Source organism: Geotrypetes seraphini, chromosome 6 (assembly GCF_902459505.1).
Source record: "Geotrypetes seraphini chromosome 6, aGeoSer1.1, whole genome shotgun sequence".
Classification (NCBI taxonomy): domain Eukaryota; kingdom Metazoa; phylum Chordata; class Amphibia; order Gymnophiona; family Dermophiidae; genus Geotrypetes; species Geotrypetes seraphini.
The window spans coordinates 126407604-126433592 of NC_047089.1; the positions used below are offsets into that span (position 1 = coordinate 126407604).

Genomic DNA, 25989 nt, shown 5'->3' on the forward strand with positions numbered 1-25989 from the left:
CATACAGATACAGTGAAATTTCTCACAGTACGCCCCATGTTTACTCACCAATAAGACATTTATTTTAATAAGCACACATAAAGGAACTCGGTTCAAGTAAATTCATTTAGTTGATCAAATATGAAATTGCTAATGCTGGTAGCTTCTGTAATTCTAGATTTAATGCAGATATTGTTTCAAATACATTTAAGATTCAATATTTTTGATCATGGGACTTTCTGTCCAAAATGTAAACAGATATGCTTAACTGAACAACAACAATAAAAAAGTATGGACATTCAAATCACGATACTTAAACAAAAGCCGTATCTACTGGAACAAAAATCTAGAATTTAGCTAAAAGAATGTAGAGAAAGTCTTTATAGCCAGTTTCAGTTGAGAAGAGTAAAATCTAGAGACTGACTGGTAACCTTATAGTGAAGCTGAAGTTTGGGACCTATGCCAAAACAAAGTTGTTCACCTTTGCAGATAAGGGGGTTTCCAGAGCTATCTATGTACTAAACATAGAATCTTGAATAGACTTCTATATGGTATTGGTAACTAGTAGTATTTAATAAACAAGGAAGTATTATGATCATCTGATCGTGCTTTACTTAGTAGCTTAATGGCTGTATTTTGAAGTGTTTGTAAACGTCTAATCTGTGATTTTTAGCAGCCCACAGTAGACAATATTACTGTAATCTAATCTTGGAGTAAATAAAGCATACAATAAAGTATGCATTGCCTCATCAAAAAATGCTCTAATCAATCTCAATTGGTAAAAACCTATCCTAACTACCAGAGATATTTGATCATTCATGGAAACCAGAACATCCAAATACTTAAAACTGTTCACAGGAGGAATTATTGTCCAAACAGATTTGGTAGCAGTGATGGAATGGTCTGATGCTCAGTCATCCAACATGTCCCAGTTTTACTTATATTCAGGATTGGTTGATTTGCATGCAGCCATTCTGCCGCCATAGTCAGACTTTTCTATAGGAGAGATAGATCTAAGGAAACTGGGGATATCCTTACCAAGATGAGGATATCAGCAGCATAACAGTATGTTTATGTTTATTTAAGATTTGATATACTGCTCCTGCATTTTACTGACCTAAGCGGTTTACAAAGTATCAAACTAAAATGAAATTAGGTACTTGAGAAAACCAGTACATTCGGTCCCTGTAATAGAACTATCAACAGACTAATATAGATATTAAATAGCAATGGGAAGAGTGCAGAAGCATAAGGAACTCCACATGCCAGTGGTATTTTATGTGAGTCATTCTCTTCTACATTCACACATCTAACCTTCTACATTCACACATCTAACCTATTCATCAAGAAAGATTTTAACATTCCAAGTTCTCACCTGTGATACCTATATCCCGCAGCTGCTGAATCAGTAGTTCATAGTATACCAAATCAAAGGCAAGTAAGGTCCAAAAAGACAGCCATACATAGGAAACCATTGTCCAGTAACTCCCAGAGATCACTAAGAACTGCTGTAAGAAAGGTCTCAGTATTATGCCCTCTTGTAAAGTCCAACTGTTTTGTATGTAATACATTTGTATCCGTTACAAAAGTGTTAAGTTGGGTTAACACTACCTGCTCAATTAATTCTGCAGGAAGGCACAGATTTGATATTGGTCTATAATTTTGGGTACTTTAAGGAGCCAAGAAGGCGGCCTTTAGAACTTGCCTCATATGCAGTCTTTGTGACTGCAGCGCTGCATATGTCTGGTAGTGCTATAAAAATAATAGTAGTACCACCATTTCCAACTTCAAAGAACTTTATTCATCCTATCCAGTATCTTGCCTCTGTGTCTTTCTCCCTATTTTTCTGTATCCAGCACTGCCCCTCTGTATCCATGTTCCTTGCTCCCTCCATACCTAGCATCTGTTCTTTATGTCTCTGACCCTCTCCATGTCCTCCTTTTTCTCTCTGTCTTTTCTTCCTACCCCCTAAATCAGCATAATTTCTCCCCTTCTGTCCTCCGATACCCTATCCCCCATACAATATAAAGCCAGCATTTCTCTATTTCTCCTGCTACCCCTCATCATCACAGGACCAGAATTTCCCTCTTGCAGCTGGCTCCCACAAGGCCTTTACTTTTCAACATCTGCCTACAGAAAGTGACTTTACACAAGAAGAAAGACCCTGGTGGGGATGGATGCAAGCAGGGGAAAAAACCTGCATGAGGAGGGAGAGGAGTGAAATATAATGCTGGAACAATGCAGGAGGAGGAGGAGGGGAAAGAGATATTAGACACTAGGGCAGAGGTAAGGGTTGAGAAAGACAGATAGCAGGGACAGAAAGAGTGCAGCAGGCTTAGGGCATTTTGCAGAAAATCTTCATTCCCCAGCAGGAGATAACTCATGAAAGCAGGAGATCTAATAATGAGAGTAATGTACAAAACAAAAGCAAATAGACTTCTGAAGAACACACAGAGCTGAAGAGCCTCAATAAGCTGTTAAATGATTAAGTTTACAGTAGATGACATGGGAACAAAGTTTGTCCCAGTCATCTGTCCCCATCCCCACATGACTCAGTCTCCATCCCTGTAGACTCTGTTCTCATTTGCACAAGTCTCAAACACTTATGATTTTATATTTAAATATTTTTATTAAAGTATAAAAAGGGACAATATTATGTACATCTGTTTATAAATCAGGGCCTTCCGTTTCTATCTGGTTTTGGTATAACATTCCCAAAGATTCAGTTGCCTTTTTTTTTTTTTTTTACATCACCTGGGAAGGTAATTGGATTGTCTTTCAAACATGGGTGTAGAAGAGAATCTAAACTGTGTAGTGGATGAACAGAAAAATAAGTGTCTATTAAATGTTAGGCATGTTCCTTGTTGCCAGCAATGATGGATGAATCTATTGCAATAACAGTAAGATGCTTAAGCAGCTGGGCACATGATGGAAGGATGTTGCAGCTGACAGACAAGACAAGCTTTGTGTTTTTTTTTAATTTTGTGGTTACCATTATATGTTAAGATTATGAAAAAGTGGATAGAATAAATTGCATTACAATTATTACTATTATTGTGGGGGTGTGGTCAGGGGTAGAGCTTGGGCGGGTCTGAGGTGGAGCCTGGGCAGGACTGGGGCAGAGCTTGGGTGGGGGGGGGTACTCGGTTGATATTTGTTAGACTTAGGGGGTACTTAGCTTGAAGTTGAGAAACACTGGTGTAGCACTAGCCACATCTGCAAATACCTATGTATATCTGAAAAAGTGCTTCTTATGTCTATAGTACAATTTCAGAACATTATCTTTATTCACTTCCAAAACAAATGTATCAAACAAGGTAGCTGATATTATGTGAAACAAATTTGAAAAATTCCTAGGTGAATTCAAACTATTCACAGAGACCTCTACTACAGCATTATCAGAGTCATTGGTTGGAATATAAAAAAACAAACTAACAAAAAATGGGAGATAATCAACTGGCAGATCCAAAATGTACATCATATGTTTTCTCAACATAGTATCAGGAAGGTAATCCAGAAGATCTAGGAAAACGTATAAATCAAACTTGGGCATACTTGTATTTTTCATAATTTCCAGTCTCGTGAATTACCAGCTTATGTTTCACAATTACTGTCTCCAGTGTATCTAACTATGAAGCTTTTACATAATCAAACCTAACAAAATTGATTTCTCAGAAGTTGTTCCTTGGAGACTGAAAAGCTGATCTTCCATAGATTTAAACCTGTCAGACAATTTATTCCCCAAATTATAACTGACACGAGCAGACCTTTATAAAGGTCCAGCGGGAAAGGCTTTGTTTGAAGTTTTGCTGCTCTGAGATCTTGCTTTGCTGCTGCTAATATTGGGAGAGCGTGGGAGCTTGCTCCGCCCCCTCTACAGCTAAGTGACATGTGTGGACCTTTAAAAAGGACTGGCGTTTGATGGCATGCACCTTTGCACGCATTCTACCCCCTCTCCTCAAACTTCAGGCAGGCCTCCACCCACCTCCCTCCCTTCTCCTGACTCACACTCACTCTCTCTCTCACACACACACACACACACAAAAAGTCTTTCTTTCCTGAATTTTGCCTAAGATCTTCAAACCTCCAAAATGAAACTCCTACTCGCCCAAATTCTCCCAATACTCTGCCTCTCCAGTCTTGCAGCAGTACACTGCATAATCTCCAGCAATAGCCTCCTCTCCTCTTGTCACCCCAAACAACAAAGTTCAAGACCCAAAGACAACCCCCCTCCCCCCACAATACCACTTCGAAGAGCCTTGAAACCCACCGAAACACCATCCCTATACTTTGGAATAAAACATCAACAAAAGACAGAGGAAACAACCACTCATCAAACCCTAGCATGATTTTTGGAGTAGGTCTTAATATAAGCCCTACCTCAAAAATAAGCCCTAGTTCCTGGATTTGCCAGCAGGAGCACTTCCCTCTGCCCCTTCCCCTGCGCAGCCAAACCCCCGCTGACCCTCCCATCTTTCCATCTCTCCCTCCTGTCCTAACCCTGCTGACCCTCCGACCACGAGACCTACATACCTCCCTCCACAGAGCAGCGTCAGCAGCACTCTAGACAGGCTGTTTCGTGGCCTTCTCCTGCCGGGGCATTCCCTCTGCTGCATCACTGATGATGTCATCAGCAACGTGGCGAATGGAAGGCCTCTGTTTCGAGTGCTGCCGACGCTACTCTGTGGAGGGAGGTATGTAGGTCTCGCGGTCGGCAGAGTTCAGATGGGAAGATGGAAGGGTCAACAGAAGTTTGGCTGTGGAGCGGGGCGGGGGGAGCCTGCTCAAGGGTTCTGCTGCAGCTGAACGGAAGAGAGGGATAGAAGCTGGGCAAGGGTTCTATTGCATGAGGGATGGGAGGGACAGAAAGATGCTGTGCACAGTGCAAGAGGCTTGTATATCAAACCAATAGAATATATATTTACCATTCCCTCTTTCCAAATTGATCCACAGTACCTCCTCCTTGCCCTGCAGATCCTGCAATTGTGTGGCTTTAACAAGATCTTTAACATATAACGCTACTCCCCCTCCTTTACTTCCTACCCTGTCTTTCCTGAGCAGATTATAGCCCGATATAACTACATCCCAGTCATGGGTCTCTGTGAACCACGTTTCTGTGATCGTCACTATATCCAACACAGCTTCTAGGTCCAGAATCTTGTTTCCCATACTTCGAGCATTAGTATATACAGTGGAACCTTGGTTTACAAGCATAGGAAGTAAGGGAAACTCGCTTGATTCGTTCCACCTCCCCTCCCCCTGGCCATCGGCGCTGCTCCACCCCACTCCACAACATCCCCAAAAGACACCCCCCCCCAAGGCCACTGGTGCGTTTCCACACACCCCCTCCCGCGAACACTGCCCCCCCATGAACTGGCATCACCCCCTCCCCCCCATGCGAACCGGCATCACCTGCCCACCCAAACTGAAGGCTTATCCCCACCTGGCACCGGCATGCAGCACCAACCCACAGGAGATTCTGCCTCTTCCCGGACTGGGCCTTGAGCATCTGCGCATGCTTAAGGCCTTCTGGCTCTCGTTCTCTCTGAGAATCTCGAAGAGAGGCATGCCCAAGAGGCAGCAGCAGTGGCCTTGATTCCAGACCAAGTAATTGAAACTGCTTTTTCAAAATCATGACCACCTTGCAATCCTGCACATCTTTCAGTATATACCACCACCCTCACTCAGAAGAGCCATATGTTTGGTGAACCAAGCTAAGACTGAATCTACATTCAGCTGGTCAAATAGCTGCTGGAACTCTGGTGACATGGAATAAAGCCAAGACATTGCCTTGGCAACTCTCAGGGACCCCAACCAGGATATCTCACTGTTCCATAACCAGTGCAGTAATATCCGGATGTGTAGGAAAAGAGATCTGAGTATTAGAGTCACTCATGACCATGCACTGGGACGTAAAGGTTGGAGCCTCCAGCTTTAGTTCTTTAACACCATCGGCAATAAAGCAATGTTACTTACCATAACAGTAGTTATCCAGGGGCAGCAGGCAGCTATTCTCACTAGTGGGTGACGTCATCCAACGGAGGCCCGATGCGGACATCTCACAAGCATACTTGCTTGTAGAAACTTTTAGAAGTTTCGAGTTGCCCACACCACGCATGCGCGAGTGCCTTCCCGCCCGATGTACCGGGCGTGTCTCCTCAGTTCAGATAGCTAGCAGAGAAGCCAACCCAGGGGAGGTGGGTGGGACGTGAGAATAGCTGCCTGCTGTCCATGGATAACAACTGTTACGGTAAGTAACATTGCTTTATCCCAGGACAAGCAGGCAGGTATTCTCACTAAGGGATGGTGGGAGAGTTGGCAACTTAGGAGAACAAATTTTGTAATACTGTTTGGCAAAACTGTCCATCCCGTCTGGAGAAGGTATCCAGACAATAGTGTGAGGTGAAGGTATGAACTGAGGACCAAGTGGCAGCCTTACAAATCTCCTCAATCGGTGTCGATCTGAGGAAAGCTACAGAGGCTGCCATTGCTCTGACCTTATGGGCTGTGACTTTACTGTGAAGGGGTAATCCAGCCTGGGCATAGCAGAAAGAGATACAAGCCGCCATCCAGTTGGAGATGGTGCGCTTAGAGATAGGGCGTCCCAACTTGTTCGGATCAAAGGAGATGAAAAGTTGAGGAGCAGTTCTGTGAGGCTTGGTGCGTTCCAGGTAGAAAGCCAAAGCACGCTTACAGTCCAGAGTGTGAAGAGCTGATTCTCCAGGATGAGAATGCGGCTTCAGAAAAAAACACAGGAAGAACAATGGATTGATTCAGATGAAATTCCGAGACCACCTTGGGGAAGAATTTGGGATGAGTGCGAAGGTCCACCTTGTCATGATGAAACACTGTAAAGGGCGGATCCGCAACCAATGCTTGAAGTTCACTCACTCGACGGGCAGAAGTGAGGCCAATGAGAAGCACTACTTTCCAAGTGAGAAATTTCAGAGGAGCCTTGTTAAGAAGTTCAAATGGAGGCTTCATAAGTTGAGAAAGAACAACATTGAGGTACCAAACCACTGGCAGAGGTTTGAGGGGAGGATTGACATGGAAAAGTCCTTTCATGAATCTGGAAACCACAGGATATGCAGAAAGAGGTTTCCCCTGAAGAGCCTGGTGGAAAGCAGCAATTGCACTAAGATGGACTCTGATCGATGTAGACTTGAGACCAGAATGAGACAGGTGCAAAAGGTAGTCCAAAACAGAGGACAAGGAGGCATGTTGAGGTTCCTTGTGATGAGAAAAACACTAAGTAGAGAATCTAGTCCATTTCTGGGAATAACATTGTCTAGTAGCAGGCTTCCTTGAAGCTTCCAAAACATCCCGCACAGCTGGTGAAAACTGAAGGGGAGTTACGCTGAGAGGAACCAAGCTGTCAGGTGTAGCGACTGCAGGTTGGGATGAAGCAGAGATCCCTGATGCTGCGTAAGCAGAGATGGAAACACTGGAAGAAGGAAGGGCTTCCTGCAGCTGAGTTGTAGAAGGCGGGAGTACCAAGGTTGTCTGGGCCACCGAGGAGCAATCAGAATCATGGTGGCCCGGTCGGACTTGAGCTTGACCAGAGTCTTTTGACTCTGGTCAAGTCTTTTGAGAGGAAACGGAGGAAACGCATACAGAAAGAGATTCCCCCAGTCCAGAAGAAAAGCATCTGCCTCGAGATGATGAGGAGTGTAGATCCTGGAGCAGAACTGAGGCAGTTTGAAGTTGTGGGGAGCTGCAAAGAGGTCTATCTGAGACGTTCCCCACAGGGAGAAGATTTGATGAAGGGGCGTGGAATGGAGAGTCCACTCGTGAGGCTGTAGAAGACGACTCAAGTTGTCCGCCAAGGCATTGTCTACCCCCTGAATGTAGACAGCTTTGAGGAAGGCGTTGTGGCGAATCGCCCAATCCCAAACTTTCAGAGCTTCCTGACAGAGGGAGGCCAATCCCGTGCCTCCCTGCTTGTTGACATAATACATGACGACCTGATTGTCCGTACGAATGAGGACCACCATGTCGTGAAGTAGATGCTGAAAAGCAGTGAGAGCATTGAAAATCGCCCTGAGTTCCAGGAGATTGATATGGTACAGATGATCCGCACTCGTCCAATAGCCCTGGGTGCGGAGCCCGTCCAGATGAGCCCCCCAAGCATAGGTCGAGGAGTCGGTCATGAGGACCTTCTGATGGGTAGGCATGTGAAACAGCAAACCTCTGGAAAGATTGGAAGAGAGCATCCACCAGCGAAGTGACCTGAATGTGACGAGTCAGAGGGTCGGAGATCTGTGACCATTGAGAAGCCAGGGTCCACTGAGGAATCCGCAGGTGAAGTCTGGCAAAAGGCATCACGTGAACCGTAGAGGCCATGTGGCCCAGGAGCACCATCATGTGTCTCGCCGAGATGGACGGACGAGAAGAGACCGAGTGACAAAGATGAAGAAGAGCCGCCAGGCGTTGAGGAGGAAGGAACGCCCTGAGTTGAATAGTATCCAGAACAGCTCCGATGAAGGGGAGAGACTGGGAAGGTTGAAGATGGGATTTGGGAAAATTGATCTCGAATCACAGACTCTGCAGAAACCAGATTGTCCTCTGAGCGGCCCGGACGGCCCCCTGAGATGTGGAATCCTTGATGAGCCAGTCGTCGAGGTAGGGAAACACCTACAGACCATGGTTCCTGAGTGCTGCGGCCACCACAACCAGGCATTTGGTGAAGACTCTGGGAGATGAAGATAGGCCGAAAGGGAGCACTCTGTACTGAAGATGAAGGTGTCCCATCCGAAATCTGAGGTATTGATGGGAGGCCGGATGGATGGGAATATGAGTGTAGGCCTCCTTGAGATCCAGGGAGCATAACCAGTCGTTCTGCTCGAGGAGGGGATAGAGTGAAGCCAGGGTCAACATGCAAAACTTCTCCCTGACCAGGAACTTGTTGAGCACCCTGAGGTCCAAAATAGGACGCAGGTCGCCCGTCTTCTTCGGAACAAGGAAGTACCGGGAGTAAAAACCCCTGTTCTGTTGGTCCACAGGGACCGGCTCAATGGCACGAAGCCGGAGCAAAGCCTGAGCTTCCTGAAGAAGAAGGGTGGTCTGGGTTAAGTTGGAAGGATACTCTCTTGGAGGATGTTCCGGAGGAACATGATGGAACTGAAGAGAGTATCCCTCTCTTACGATGGAAAGGACCCAGAGGTCGGTGGTAATAGTCGTCCATCGATGGTAAAAATGATGGAGACGACCTCCGATGGGAAAAAGCGGGGAGGGCAGAACGATGGAAGTTATACTCCCTAGGAGACAGTCAAAAAGGCTGGGGAGCCTTAGGGACAGAAGAAGGCTGAGGTTTTTGCTGGGGCTTCTGCTGATGCTGCCTCTTCACCGGCGGCTGAATGGCGGGGGCCTGCTTCGGCGGGTAGCGCCGCTGATAAATCATAGGTGGACGAGAAGGACGAGAGATAGCAGGCTTGGGCTTCTGGCGGAGAATAGATTGAAAAGATTTTTCATGTTTGGACAGCTTCTCCGTCGCCGCTTCGATGGACTCGTCGAAAAGGTCCACTCCTGCACAGGGAACATTCGCCAGCCTGTCCTGGAGATTCGGGTCCATATTAATGGTGTGAAGCCACGCCAAGTGTCTCATGGCCACCGAACAAGCAGCCGCTCTGGCTGAGAGCTCAAAAGCGTTGTAAGACGATTGCATCATCTGCAGGCGGAGTTGGGACAATGACGCCAGTACCTCCGAGTACTCGAAGCGAGCCTGAGAGTCCAGATAGGGCAAAAACTTTTGAAGAATGGATAGAAAAAACTCAAAATAGGTCGCAAAATGAAAGCTGTAATTCAGGACTCGAGAAGCCATCATCGAGTTCTGGTAGATGCGCCTGCCAAATCTGTCCATGGTTTTGCCCTCCCGGCCAGGAGAAGTAGAAGCATAGACCTGGGAGGGATGAAACCGCTTCAGAGAGGATTCAACCAAGAGGGACTGGTGAGAGAGCTGTGCCCCGTCGAAGCCCTTATGGTGCACCGTGCGGTATCTAGCATTCAACTTCCCTGGGACCGCAGAGATGGAGTATGGGGTTTTGAAGCATCTCATGAAAGTCTGGTCCAGAAGCTTATATAGAGGCAGACGAAGAGACTCGGCAGGAGGTTGAGGAAGATGCATCGTCTCCAGATACTCCTTAGAGCAGTGTTTTTCAACCTTTTTTGGGCAAAGGCACACTTGTTTCATGAAAAAAATCACGAGGCACACCACCATTAGAAAAAAAGTAATTCTCTTGAATAGGAATCAAATAAACCCAAAGAAAGTATTTTATAATTACTTTATTATGAAATATTAAGTAAACAGAATAGTGAAAAATTATAAAATACTTTATTCAGTGCGAAACCTGGGCCTGTTTGGCTGAACACAAAGCTGATATTCTGGCTGGAATCGAAGAAAGACACACACGTAGCTCTTCGTCAACAGCTCTCAGTCTCTCTCTGTATTTGGTTTTTATAGCATACAAAAATAGACAAATATACCCTCCATCCTTTTTATTAAACCACAATAGCAGTTTTTAGCGCAGCGAGCTGTGCTGAATGCCTAGCGCTGCTCTTGACGCTCATAGGCTCCCTGCGCTAAAAACCACTATTGCGGTTTAGTAAAAGGTGACCATATTGTAAAATATAGACAGCAGATATAAATTCAGAACTGTGCATAGTAAGTGAAGGGAAGTTTTCATCTCTGGGAATTTACCCAGTTAACTATTAAGTTATTTGGGCAAATTCCTTTGAAAACTGTGGTAATACTGCCTCCACTTTGCTAAATTTAAAATAAAATCATTTTTCCTACCTTGTCTGGTGATTTCTGGTTGCACTTTCTTCTTCTGACTGTGCATCCAATCTTTCTTCCCTTCTATCAGCCTGTATGTTTTCTCTCCTCCACACCTCATTCCCTCCCCCAACTTTTTCTTCCTCTCTCCCTGACCTTTCTTTCTTTTTTTCTATTTCTCTTCTTTCCTTCTGTTTCCCTGCCTGCCCCCTTTCTTTCTTTCTCCCTGCCGTTCCCCAAGCCACTGCCATCGGGGAACAGGACCCACCAATGGATAACAGGCCCCAAAGCCGACGCCAACCCATGCTCTCCCTGACGTCAATTCTGCAATCGGAGAGGAAGTTCCGCCCAGCCAGGCAGCGATTGGCTGGCCCAAACTTCCTCTCCGACTGCAGAATTGACGTCGGGGAGAAGAAGACTTATTGGATCGATAGATTAGATCGCCAAGACAAAGTGAGTCCTGGGTGATCGACTCACTTTGCCTTGGCGAGCTACTGGCGCCCTTGCCTCGGGCCCCCTGTCAGCTCTGGGCCCCTGAATGCAGGACTGGTAGTACTGCCCTGATGGCGGCCCTGCAGCACACCAGGCAACATCTCGCGGCACACTAGTGTGCCGCGGAACAGCGGTTGAAAAACACTGCCTTAGAGAACTTGGAACCCAAATCCAGGGTGATATCCAGATCCACCGCCATCTGCCTCAGGAAGGACGAGAATGATAACTGGTCCGCCAAGGCTGGGCCTCGAGACGGGCTCGAAGAAGATGAGGCAGCCTGGTCCACCGAGGCCGATGACCGGCACGGAGAAAACTAACCCCCGCAGTCCTCGAGTTCCGGCATAGGAGGAGGAGGCGAGTACTCCGGGGAAAACTCCCGGAAAAGTTGCTTCCGACAAGGCGAGGCGTGTCTCGATGAATGCCTCGATGAGTGCCTCGATCGACGACCGGAGCTGTGTCGAGAAGCAGGCCTCGAACGACGAGGCGAGCGAAGCCCAGATGAGGCAGCCACCGAGTAGATGGGCCTGGAGGCTGTGGATCGAAGCAGCAGAGGCTGAGACAAGGCCCCCCGAGGCGCTCCCCAAGGCTTGAGGCTCAGCATTGCGGAGGAAGTTTCCGGGCCAGGCAAGCCATGCATCGAGGGTATCGGTTCCAAAGGTGGCATGGGCAAAGACTCTGCTCCTTGCAAGAAATGCCCCGAAGCCAGACCAGACATTCGCCGAGACTCTGCTCCCAGCAGCGAGAGTGTGCGCCGAGGAGGCACTGGAGGCGGATCGACCTCGCGGGAGGCTTCCGCGTGCCCAGGCTGGATCTGAGAGAGAAGCATAGGCCCAATTTTGGTAAAAAGCTCGACAAATTGCTTTTCCATCATGGCGTGGAATGACGCCGGCAAAGAGGGATCTACATCAGCTATGGGACCTCCCGCACGGACATCGGTAACTCGGCCGCCAGGGGGCTTGGACTTAGAGGCCTTGGGTACCTTAAGCACCACTGGAGGGATGGGAGGCTGACCTGACCTGAGGAGACATCGGAAGGCACCGCAGCAGGCGTCGGAGTCGAAACTGGCACGAACGAGGCAGGCTTGAGCAGACACAAGGCCGAAGATGTTGAATCGGAAGTCGAAGGCGTGGCACTCTGTGAAGAGGGCAGCACCGGGGACGCCTCCATGCTAAACAGCGACTCCCACAAAATACAGCGACGCTTAAAAGCACGTGCTGTAAGTGTGGAGCAAGGCCGGCACGATTTCGGAAGATGTTGAGGCCCGAGACACTGAAGACAGCGTCGATGAGGGTCCGTCAACGAAATCGCGCGCTGGCACTTGACACACTTTTTAAAACTGGTAACAGGCCAGGACATAGGCCGAAAAAGCTCCGCCGCAAGGTCAAAGCCGTGGGGCCACGGCCATGCGGCCTGCCCGGTCGAACGATCGAAATAATTTTTTTAAAAAACAAACAAACAATAAAACGCAACGTGAGCCAACAATAATGAGCCCAAAAAACTCAAAACCGCGGGCACAGAAGGCACAAAGAAGGAACTTCGCACAGAGAGTTTCGAAGGCAAACTTCTCAGATCCACGGAAGAGAAAGAATTGAGGAGATATGCCCGGTGCATTGGGCGGGAAGGCACTCGCGCATGAGCGGTGTGGGCAACTCGAAACTTCTAAAAGTTTCTACAAGCAAGTATGCTTGTGAGATGTCCGCATCGGGGCTCCGTTGGATAACGTCACCCACTAGTGAGAATACCTGCCTGCTTGTCCTGGGATAAAGTGGTAAACAGAAACTGACTTGAAGAGACGGCAGATCAGAGGGTCATACCACTGGTCAGAAGACAGGGAGGCCTCTTGACTGTTGGACCTAAACAGGGATCCAAAGTCATCCAGGACTGAATCCGAGTCTTAAGACAAAAACGGCATGGAATCTGACTTCCAATCTGGCCAGTCTGACTCCAATAGTTCACTGGAGCCAAGGCCTGCCTTGCTCAACTGAGAAGAAGATACCAGAGCAGAGGATGCTCCCTGGGTCAATGGCTGCATGCACGTAGGCTGCACTACTTGTCCTGGTCTTGCCAGCAAAGCTCTCCACATATAATTCACAAATTCTGGGGAGCAGCCTTGTGCAGGGGAAGCAAATGAAGACTGCAGAACCTAGGGAATCCAGGCAAGACTTTCTACCCATTTCTCAGACCCACAGCGGTTCCTTTGGAGGACATGAATGGGGCTAAGCACGAACTCCCACCCCTCTCTCGCGTGTGCTGCAGTATGCGGTACATGGACGCTCCTCTGCTGAACTGACACAATTTTTACAAGTAACAGTGTCCTCACACCCTGAGAAGTCCATCCCAGTCAATTAGAATAAAAATCGAGCGGTTTTGAAGCAGCTAGAGGTTTTTGAAAAAAGTTCAAAATCAGAGAAAAAGGGGTTTTGGAGGTGGATGACCTATAACCTAACCTCATAAATCCTTAAGTTTAAGATTTTCAGACCCACCTCGATTTTCCCATAGGAAATAATGTGTTTGTACTCAACAGTTCTGTTGAGGTACCTGCCTGTCAGCTATTTCCGTGCAGCTGGAAAGAAGAAAAGGACTTTCTGCCTCAGATGCTTCCAATCCAAATCCAATCCAAGAAATCTTTGGGCTTTCAGTCAGAGTGACTCTGCCTGAGACCTCCCTATTCGCACGAATATTGAGGTCCCCACAGGACCTCAAAAGTGCAATGGGGTTGGGCAAACTACTCAGCCGGTGCCCCGATATCCTGGGGTTATTTTTACATAGGGCACCCACAGTCTGCACTCGAGCCACTGAGAAACTCAGAAGGCAAGCTGGCTCCCAGGGGAATGGACTCCCAAGACCTGTAGTAACACAGCAGGCTGGATCCCAGGTCCACCTGAAGGCTTGCTCTGCAGAGCTGCAGTCCAGCTCAATGGAACCTACATCCTTTCCCAGGCAGGAGATCCCCTAAAATAGGGTTTCAGGACACCAAAGTCTCACAAAAACAAACTTAAGACCAGAAAGAAAAAGAAAAAGAAAACTAAGCAGAGCAGATCAGAACACCTCTGCGCAGTTCATTTGCAGAAGAAAAACTGGAAGGGTACACTGTGCTCCGCCTCTAAGTGGGAGGTGCTCAAAGCTAGTCAGGTTCATGGGAGTGGATTGATCACCCATATGTACGGACTCCTGAGTGGATGTAACAGAAAGCGGCTTATAAAAAAATAAATGAACATGGATGCATACATATGTATGAATGTGATAAGAAAATGACTGACAACATAGTGCCTATCAAAACAGATTTAAAAATTAAAATGTGATGAATAAGCCAAGTGTTAATTTGAAAGTCATACATGTAACCAAATAAATTTAATTAAGATGCATATTGAACTGAGGTGCATGTCTAACAAAAATTTAATAAGCCTAGTCAAGCATATACAACAGATTTCGTATTAACATATAAAAATGATTTTATATAAACAAACCTTTAAAGCCTTCAGGATACACTTCAGGAAGAAATTTGGTTGTTATATCTCCAGTAACAAAGCGTGGATTAACTATTATTTCCCGTAATAAGGGAATATTGTGAGTCACACCTTAGAAAAACAGAAATAAAAAAAAAATTAGATTAGCAACAATCCATTTATTTCTACAATTAAGTGCATATTACACTCAAATAAGTCAATATCACAATTATGTGCTTTAATTTAAACAGAACACCTAAAAAAAGGCCTACTTACTATTTAGCTAAGTATAAAAAGAAAGTTTTATTAAAGATGTATTTTCAAATATGTCTAAATTGTAATTCCACTCCAGTAGTTGACCCTAACAACAGTACCAGGTGGACTTCTATGGTCTATGACCCAGTAATATCAAAGAAAAAAGAGGATTCAATTTAATCATGAATTTATGAGTGTAACTATTGGGCAGACTGGATGGACCATTCAGGTCTTTATCTGCCATTATTTACTATGTTACTATATTTCTTCTAGTCTAATTAAACTAATGCTGAGATCCCAGCAGCATAAGCCTTCATTTAGGGAATTTTCCCTCTATTTTGAAAGATATCCCATTGCTCCTAATCAGGCCATTGCAGCAATGATCCCAGCACTGGACCATCAATGAGGCAAATTAGGTTACCACTTAGGCAGACACAGTTTGGCATTTGGCATAGGCAAACATCACATTGACACTTGGTCTCCAGGTTCACTCTCCTTTCTTTTTGCTCCCTACCTCCCATGTTCAGACCTTACCTCCCCTTCCTCCATGGCAGTGATGCATTTCTATAGCTGCTGATTGCTGAATGATAGCTGGCACAGGGCCTTGAACATTAGCACATGGTTCAAGAACTACCAGCTCCTACCCTTTCAAAACTTCATGATTCAGAGGGGGCAGAAATCGGCAGTCTTTGAACATACAATATTGTCTGGATAATGCTGACCAATGGTTGACTAAGCAACACTTACTACTCAATCCCTGTAAGTCTACTGCTCTATGGATCACAGGCCATTCTCTTACTCCCTCCTTGGCTCCTTCCCAATATGCCAGTTACTCTAATGAACTCTCTTTTTTTTAAATGAGGGAGTCACTCTTGACTTTTATCTCTCCTTCCAAAGCCAGATTTTGTCTGTTGCTTGTTCCAGTTTTCTAGCATTTTAGCGTATTCACTCTATCCAGGCATATATTGATGATTCATCTTGTGCCACTCTATTATACTCATTGGTTGCCAGTACAATTGACTACTGCAATGTTATCTACTTGAGTCTCTCTTCAATTTCCTTAAAGAGATTGCAATCAGTCTAAAATACAGCTATCCAGGTTCTTTCCCATGTCTGTCTATGAAATCATGTTTCCCCTCTTTTTATAAAGCATCCCTGGCTGCCAATTCAGTTCTGAATTCAAAGTAAACTTCTAATGCTGGCACATAGCCTTTCATACTTAGGTTCTCTGATTTTCCCACATGATCTTTGCAATTGATGCAAGGCCATTGTTTCAATGTTCCTCCTGTTTTCTGCTGTAGGTTTGAATCTACCAGACAATCTGTGCAGTTCCCTATCTTTGGAACGCCCTTCCGTTCTCCCTTCAATAAGAACCATCTTACGAAAAATTTAGGGTGGCCTTGAAAACCTGTCTATTTGCCAAAGCATTTCCAGGGTCCTAAGGGGGAGAAGGCTGTATTGTTTGTATGCCCAGGGTGGATTCTTCCATCTTGTCACTGCCAAGATGGCAGAATCCACCCTGGGCATGGCAAACAATATAGCATATAGTTTATTTTATACTTGATATACAACTATAAACTATAACTTTAACAAGTGCAGATTAGAGACTGACTGATACTGCTTTTTTCAGTTTTGACTGAAACTGCCACTAAAAATTATTGCCTGGTTTTGGCCAAAACCAAAACCTAGGGTTTGTGTGAATGTGAACCAATGAGGCCCACTGGAGATTGCCAGAGTTTGCAGTTACCAAGTATAGACTGAGACATGGGAGAACCATTTTAATCGAGGACATCTCAACAAATCTGGCACATTTAGGTTCCCAAGTCAATGCAGATGTAGTTAAATATCCTCTAAGATATGAACTTTGTGAGACAGGAACTCTCTTCTTTGTGACTCTGAACAGCGCTGTGTATGTCTAGTAACATTATAGAAATAATAGTAGTAGTAGAAATGCAAAAAAAATATCACGATTGCCAGCTTTTTATGCTTACCCAAACTGTGCACAAACAACAAGAGAAAGTGAATTGAGATGTTTCCCACTTTGCATTTAGTTAAAGAATAAGCATAATGTAGATTCTTACTAAAATAGGATAAGGAGTCCAGACACTGGACTACATTCCAGACATTGTACCAGCCTGATGCACTACCAAGATTTTTTTTTTTAAACCCACCACATTGATGTTACTGAATGTGAGAATTATACACTTTGAAATATTAAAATCAACAGCAATACATTTTTCAAATTTTCTAATATAAACTTCATTTCACTGTAATATCTGAAATATCATTTTCCCACTAACACTATAAGCTTGACTAGTACTTGTGCTTGAAAACAATTACTGCAGATGCTCATAGAATCTAGCTTCTGCATGCCACAAGTTTGATTAAAATGCTGCATCTTTATCATACCCAATAGAGTCTAGAAATTCTTTAGAATCATCCAAACAGTATCCAAGCCAAACTATATATAATAAAATGATAGAACTTTATTTTACCTCCAAGCAAAATAGCCCTCTCACACACGAACCTTAGCTAATGAAAACTGAAAGCCACAGTGCTTTTACAATTGCTGGCTTTGTGCACATTTGAATCAACAGCTGATGTCATATCTCCACTGAGAGGCTAATACTGTAACTAAAGAGCTTGTCATCTCAAATTCCTGCTGAACTTTTCTATCAAAAGCATTTATTTGGAGCACACTATTTACCATATGAACTACTATGCAAGATCAGGGTAAAGCACAAATTTTCAGCTTGTGCTAAAACTGGAAACATGGCTGTAGCCTTTTGGTAGAAACCGAAACCAGGCAGAAAAAGGATTTGGGGCCAATTTCAGCACCATAACTGAAATTCAATTGGCCTCTAGTACAGATATTCAGGGTCCAGCACCAGCCACCATGCATTTTCAATGGCTGCTGACTACCACATCACATGGAGGAAGAGAGGCAAGACCTGATTCATGCATTGGAGGGGGTGGGTGGGGGGGAGGGGGGAAATGGAGAGAAAGAAGTAAGAACTGAGATATATGCTGGAGACCATGGGGGTGTGGAAGAGATAGTTGCTGCAGATCATGGGGGTAGGCTGGGGTGGAGACAAAAGAGAGATGTTGGAGACCATGAGGGTAATATGGGGTGGAAGAGAAATGCGAGAGATTCTGAAGGAGGGGAAGTGGAAGGGAGAGATGTTGGGAACCTCAAGGGGTAATGGCTTTGAGCTGCATGTCATCCTTTGACTGGGGAGAGGTATACGCCTGAAGATTTAACTAGAGATCAGATACCCTGAATGGTCCTGAGATCCAGAAGACATCCATTAAAGTTCGTTTCAGAACCTTGCATCATGGGCTTTAAATCTGACCACCAAATCTCACCCTCCTCTACAGTATCCTAATTCCTTGATAAACCGTGTTGTGGAAGACCCAATCAAGTTATTAAGCCAAGAACATTATAACATAGGCCACTGGTGCAGAACACTTCAAATAGTTTATTCTACTTCTATTATGAATGTAGATTTTAGAGACACGGTTACAATTATATTGCATTGTTTCTGTCTTAAGACAAGTGAAAAAATCTCAGTACTAAAGTTTTCAAAGTAGAGACTTTATTCCAAAAATACTAAAAGGTTATCTAACATGAAATTCAGGATTATAAAAATTCTATCACCACATGTGACCATGTCTTACATAATTTTGGACGAAGTTATCATCTGCTGGCTGTTTGTCACACGGAGAAGCTAAGTACTTCCAGTTTGTGATTTGCTTGGTCGAATTTGGACACTTGCTTTTTCTTTTGGCCCCCTGGTTAAGGGGCAGAGACAAATTCAAATCATGTTATGAGAGTGTGTTTTTTGATTGATTTATATATATTTTTCACACTTTGCACTTTTTGGGTGCACTTTATTTATAAATTCACACGAAGAGAGCCCGGGGATGTTTCACAGTTGACACCCATTTGGGTGTAAGCCAGTGACAGCCTTTCCTCTGGGACTTCCCAGTAGGTGGCTGTGTGACTGAGGGCTCTCCCGTTTTCACAAAAAATCATTTTGCTTAAGCTAGTTGTTCGTGCTTTGACTTTGTCTCTCCCCCTTACCTATTTTTATTCTTGGGGTTTTGGGAGGTCTTTTGCATTTTACATAATTTTTTGACAACACAAGTACTCACTTCAGATACCTATGTGGTCTCAAATGCTCATGTACAGTATAATTTTTTTCATAATTCTTATAATGGACCATTCTTATAATGGACTTATTACAGTCAAATAATTTGATTTTCCTAAGGTGAATCCAGTTAGAATTCTGCACTACTGATAAGCAAAATGCAAAAAGTTAGACACCATCCATTGTTTTATTCTCTTCAGTTTTAATAACATAAATATTGTCCTTGTCATTCTATGCACCATGCAGCATAAACTGAAATAAATGTATTATCTTTTCTTTCATCCAGCCTACTGCTGGTGTGAATTTTCTAGCTCTCTGTGTGGCCAATATCCTTATTGCATTCTACATGTGCAATCAAAGCTGAACCTCACTGAAATAAAACACTGAAAATCCTAGAGCTGTGTAAACCATTAAACAGAACTAAACAAATTAAATAGTGATAGTCTGATAATTGATCATTGACAGTAAAAATAACCTAATCTATCTACCAGGAGGTGACCAGGTCAATGTGTTTATTATCTTTCAGTTCTTTAGGTCAGTGTAGTAAAGCATTATTTACAAAATTCAACCAAATATGATTGGAAACAAATGTCAACTCCATTTTAGATAACCAAGAGCAATATAATCCTCTGCATACAAGGGACTATTTTTAGTTTTCCTTTCCAGCATAGGAAAAAAAAACCCTCTATGGCAAAAATAGAAATCATCATTATCTTTCTAAGAGCTGCCTCAGGACTAGAATTAAAACATAATTGTCTTTCCGCATTCTCTGATTTTGATTGTATATAAAATGTAACACATTACAATGTGAAACCAAATCATTTCATGTTATTCTTTCCAAAAGATCCCTGGTGAGATGATAGCTAATGACAGATGACAATAATCTTGGTATCTGAACTGATTGCCCCCAAAGTCCTTTAAAAAACTGTTTCAAGTATCTTAATTCATTTCAAATCCTGTGAAACAGAAAATCAGATGCTTTTCCCATGCCTTCTATTTTCCTGTTACTTTGTTTAAATCCTTGTAAAACTTGTTTTATAGAAAGCAAATATACCATTAAATCTCTTCATAAAATGGTTTGCTTAAGCAATGAAGAAACAGCTTGATATATTATTGTTTATTGCTTTAGTGATGTCCTAATCATATTTTCATAAACTGTATCAACTCATGCCTTCAGAACATTAGAAATTTTGGATCTGCAATTTGCTATGACCTTTGTCAAAGGTCATAAGGTCCCCATCTGTGTGTGAATAACTGCCAAGACAAGGAAAAAAGGACCCAGTGCTGTATGCTTCAGGCTACCTGCTGCTTCCAAAACACTGGCCAGACATTAGCACTACACCATTACAGGATCAAACAGAGGCCAACACTCATTGCTTATTGTAGGCAAAGTTAGAACTTAAAAAGAATCATGCTACATACAAAAAGGATTGTGTTTTCTTGACCAACTGTAAAACAGACAGCTGTGAGATAAGTACAACAGTATGTTTTGTGCCTTCTTCATAAAACAATCTTTCATCTCTGATGCTTAGATAAATGCTTACATAGTTAATAGACATTATGATCACAACTGTTTCTTTTGTTCTATTATAGAGAAATGAAGAAACAACAAGGGAAAGTGCATATGTGTCTCTCATGACATCTTTCTTTCTTTGACATCTTGACTGTTGTAGTAACTATTTGATATTTTAGCATATGGTTAATAACTTAGCTTTTTATTCCAAGGTTTTCAATAAGCTTTACTTTCTTTATAATGATTTGCTGGGGTAACTTTTATTATACACTGTATATATATATATATATACATATATATACACACACACATATATATAATTGAAAGGAACGTCTAAGTCCATTTTCGTCTAAGTCACAAGTCGTCCAAAGTAAAAAACAGCCTAGGACACATTTTAGAAAAATACGTCCAAAATTTTATTTTTTTCGAAATCTATCAGCCCACGTACAAGCTGCTCTTCGACGTTTGTCTTCACACAGGCTTCAGCATGCTTTTTGCGGTTCAATTTGACTCCTTTCCAACCTAGGACCCCTGAAGAAGGTGTGTACCGAAACATGGACTGTGTTAAGTACTGTGGTTTAATTTTAAGGTGTTGTTTTTAACTGCAATTATTTTAATAAACTTTGCCTGTATCATTGTACATGTTACTGCAGTTCTCCTTGCTTTGTTTTGTCTTCAACCCTTTTATTGCAGATTTTGTTGGTTCTTCCTTTTAAAAATGTGGCATAGAGATTCCCACCAGAAAGAGGAAAATTGTTTTGAAAAAACAAACAAAAACCCAAATAGTTTAGAATCAAGAATTATTCCCAGGTATTTAAAGTGGTCCTCAGGTTAAGAACATAAGAAGTTGCCTCCACCGGGATCAGACCAGAGGTCCATCGCACCCAACGGTCCGCACCCGCGGCGGCCCATCAGGTCCATGACCTGTCAAGTGTTCCCTGCCCTAAAAAACCTATCCTTACTTCTATCTGTATCCCTCAATCCCCTTTTCCTTCAGGAATTTATCCAAACCTTCTTTGAATCCCTGTAGTGTCTTCTGCCCCACCACAACCTCCGGGAGTGTGTTCCATGTGTCCACCACTCTCTGGGTGAAGAAGAACTTCCTGGCATTGGTTCTAAACCTATCCCCTTTCAGTTTCTCCGAGTGCCCCCTTGTACTTGTTGTTCCCCACAGTCTGAAGAATCTGTCCCTGTCTACCTTATCTATGCCTTTCAGGATCTTGAAAGTTTGTATCATGTCTCCTCTAAGTCTCCTCTTTTCCAGGGAGAACAGCCCCAGCTGTTCTAGCCTGTCGGCATACGAAAGGTTTTCCATACCTCTTACCATTTTCGTCGCTCTTCTCTGGACCCCCTCAAGCAATGCTATGTCCTTCTTGAGGTACGGCGACCAATACTGGACACAGTACTCCAGATGCGGGCGCACCATTGCACGGTACAGTGGCATGATGACTTCCTTTGTCCTGGTCGTGATACCCTTCTTGATGATACCCAGCATTCTGTTTGCTTTCTTTGAGGCTGTCGCGCATTGTGCTGATGCTTTCATTGTTGTATCCACCAGCACACCCAGGTCTCTTTCAAGGGTACTTACATCTAGCAATGTTCCCCCCATTGTATAGCTGAACATCGGGTTCTTTTTCCCAACATGCATGACCTTGCATTTCTCTATATTAAAACGCATCTGCCACTTTTTGGCCCACTCTTCCAGCTTCGTTAGGTCCCTTTGCAGGTTTTCACAGTCTTCCGTGGTTCTAACCCTGCTGCAGAGTTTGGTGTCATCTGCAAATTTGATAACCTCACATTTCGTCCCTGTCTCCAGATCGTCTATAAATATATTGAACAGGAGCGGTCCCAACACCGACCCCTGCGGAACTCCGCTCGTGACCCGTTGCCAGTCTGAGTATTTGCCCTTCACTCCAACCCTCTGTTTTCTGCCTGCCAACCAGTGTTTAATCCATCGGTATACATCCCCCTCCACTCCGTGGTTCCACAGCTTCTTAAGCAGCCGTTCGTGGGGTACCTTGTCGAAAGCTTTTTGGAAGTCGTACTGGTTGTACTGGCAATCTGAATAGTACAGGTACCAAAGGGAGAAGGGTGCCTGATCTGTGATCCAACATGCTGTCATCTTGAGTTGATTTAACAGATGTTTTCCTCTAAATCTATGTCCATCGTGAGACATCAGGAAATATAAATACGAGTTACTTGCTCAAAAAGTTCTAATTCTGATGATTCCAACAATGCAGAAATATCTAAAGCCACCTTTTTATCTTTAAGGACTTTCTCCAGTTTTTCAAATAGTAAATTTTCTGAAATGAGGAACATTAGAATAGGGAATCTTTAAAGTAGTAATCAGAAAAATTTTTAAGAGATTCTGGGGCATCATAAATCTAGAAATAAGAAAATTAAAAAATCTCAGGATTTAACTTTTAATTTAATTTCCCAAGTTCTCAATTTTTCTCATAATCATAGATCTATCTGCCACTTGTTGAACTATAGTGTTTTTTTTGTCTCTGTAGAAGAGTTTTCCACCCTCTCTAGTGTAGCTGCATGTTGCTATGTAACCATCTCAACTTGCTGCAGTTTAACAGAGAATTTTAAAGAAACATACAAAATTAGCAACAGAAGTTTCTTTGGGAGAATTGCAGCCTGAGAACTAGTGCTGCCCGATTCAGAGAAAAAAATATTTCGATTCGATTCAATTCACCCTGTTGAAGCGATTTTTTGATTTGATTCGATTCACTGTTAATGACACAGCTTTTTAAGTTTAAACATTTTATTTAACCAAGGCAATATCATATCAAAAATTCCCTGCTTCCATCCCCAGCCCCTCAGACTCACCAGCCCCCCCTGCAGATTCCCAGCTTCCATCCCCAGCCCCCAAGACTCACCAGCCCCCTGACGATTCCCAGCTTCCATCCCCAGCCCCCAATACTCACCAGCCTCCCTGCCGATTCCCAGCTTCCATCCCCAGCCAAGACTCACCAGCCCCCCTGCCGATTCTCAGCCCTCCCTGCCGATTCATATACTTACTCGACTGGATGTGGAATCGTGGGGAAGAGAGGAGAAATGCAGAGAGAGAGCCAGCAAAAAATACCGTTTGCTTCTGAGGTCTGCTGCACGAGGTCTGCTCGCTCCCCCCTCAACGCTCCCACGTCCTTTCGTTTCTTCTGATGTAACTTCGGGTTTCGCAAAACCAGAAGTTACATTAGATGGGAACAAGTCTGGTGGCCGGTGATGAAAAAAATAATGAATCTCAATCGAGGCTGAATCGGTGAGTCTGGTTTTTCACAAAAATGAACCGATTCGAAACGATTCGAATCGTGAATCGGGCAGCACTACTGAGAATTGTTCCTCTGTACTTGCCCCCAGGAGAACTTTGGAGGGAAGCGCTTGCTGCACTGCTGGCCGGGATGATCTTAGCCATGTCCCCTGAGTGATGTCACTCGGGGGAAGGAGGTGAAAAAGGCCAAGCCTGTACGGCGTTTCTTTGGAAGGACTTTGAGGGGGTATGGTAAGAAAATTTATTGCTTGATGAATGTTTTTGTTTTTTTCTCTTGTAGCAATAAGACCCTGAAACCTTGAGTAATTATAAGTTTCAAGCATATGAGTGTTCTTGTTAAATCTATCTTATTTATTTTGTGTTTTCTCGACTTCCCTGTTCTTACAGAGTTGGAGAAAGACGTGGCTTAATAATGCCAAAACGGCCAATACCATCAGTTTCTGGGTCATTAGATAATTTTTTAACAAGACTCCAGAATGTTATGACATCAGAGAGGGGCCCACTGGAGACACTGCTCATGAGCGGAGGAGTGGTAGATCACCTTGGGCTTGAAACCACCTTAAGAAGGATTCGAGTTTGAACTTCTAGATTCTAAAATGACCGACAACCTAGAAATCCTAGCCTGTAAAATCAATAATACCCAGTTAGAAGAATCCTTATCCAGCATACTATTCTACATCCCGCCTAAAAGCTGGCCCAAAGCCAAAGAAGACTTCTGCGAATTCGTCCTGCACAATTCTATCAGCCCCAACTACATCATCACAAGGGACATAAATTTACACCTAGACGAAGAGAACAACACAGACACAATAGAGCTTAAAAACTTCCTAACTCTACTCAACTACAACATCCCCTTACCCACACAAACTCACGAAAAAGGCCATCATTTAGACCTAGTTACCATGTCCACAAAGGAAAACCTTGACCCAATCATCTCTCTGACTGAAGGCACCTGGCATCACGACATCTGGTCCGACCACTTCACCTATTATTTTAAGCTGATCTGGTCACACCGAAAATCTAAAACACGTCTGATGATAAAAAAAGAACATCAAACAAGAGGTTATATTAATCCAGAAGAATACTGGTCAGAATACAAACCGCATACAGTAATAGAGGAAGAAATAGACTTCTGGGACCATTGGAATACAACCAGTACTTCCATCCTAGTTAAAATCGCCCCCATACATAAAAGCAAAAGCAACGCAAACAAATACAACAAATGGTTTGACACCGAACTATTAAAAACGAAACAAACAGCTAGGCGACTAGAAAGGATTTGGAATAAAACAGGAGAACTGACAGACCGCAACAAATGGAGAGCCTACATAAAAACCTACAAACAACTGATAAAAGACAAACGCAAAGCGTTCTACTCCACCAAAATTAACTTATCATGCAAAGGTTCACAAGGAATCAATACAAAAGAGTTATTCAACATAGTCACAAACCTATTTGACACCACTCGCTACACCACACCTGAGCACAACACGAAGTTACCCACCGCGAAGGACCTAGCTCTATATTTTCATTCCAAATTAAAAACCTAAAAAATAACTGTATAAGCAATAACGATGTAACAATCATCCCCAGCAACTACCAAATAGCTAACTCATATGACCATGAAATACCTAGACATGATCTGGAGTTCCTTTCTAGATCCAGAATGGAATACCTACACCAAACTCTACAACAAATACTCTAAATCTCACTGCATCCTAGATACATGCCCTCCGGAGATTATGAAAGCGGCACCACCAGAATTCAAAATATTGCTATTACACTACCTAACCCACAACCTAAAAAATGGGACTTTCCTCACTAACAAAGGCCACATAATAATAACCCCCATCCCAAAAAATAGAAAAGAATCCTCAGCGCTAATAACAAACTACAGACCAATAGCATCTATCCCATTCATTGTAAAAATCATGGAAGGACTAGTACACACCCAACTAATGGACTACCTTAATCAATTCTCTCTCCTGCATGAAACTCAATCCAGCTTTAGAACCCTATTCAGTACGGAGACAGTAATCGCTGCCATCCTAGACTATCTGCGCCTATTATTTAGTAAGGGCTTCAATGCCCTGATCATGCAATTC

General features: G+C 43.7%; 1 protein-coding gene across 1 annotated transcript in view; it reads right to left on the reverse strand.

Moving 5' to 3' along the window:
* The window catches only part of PCCA (propionyl-CoA carboxylase subunit alpha), a 937632-nt gene that overhangs the window by 402349 nt on the left and 509294 nt on the right, over positions 1-25989 (reverse strand). The window contains exon 17 of the mRNA XM_033947881.1: positions 14710-14820. Coding sequence (XP_033803772.1) covers positions 14710-14820 — 111 coding nt within the window. The remainder of the gene's footprint in view (positions 1-14709; positions 14821-25989) is intronic.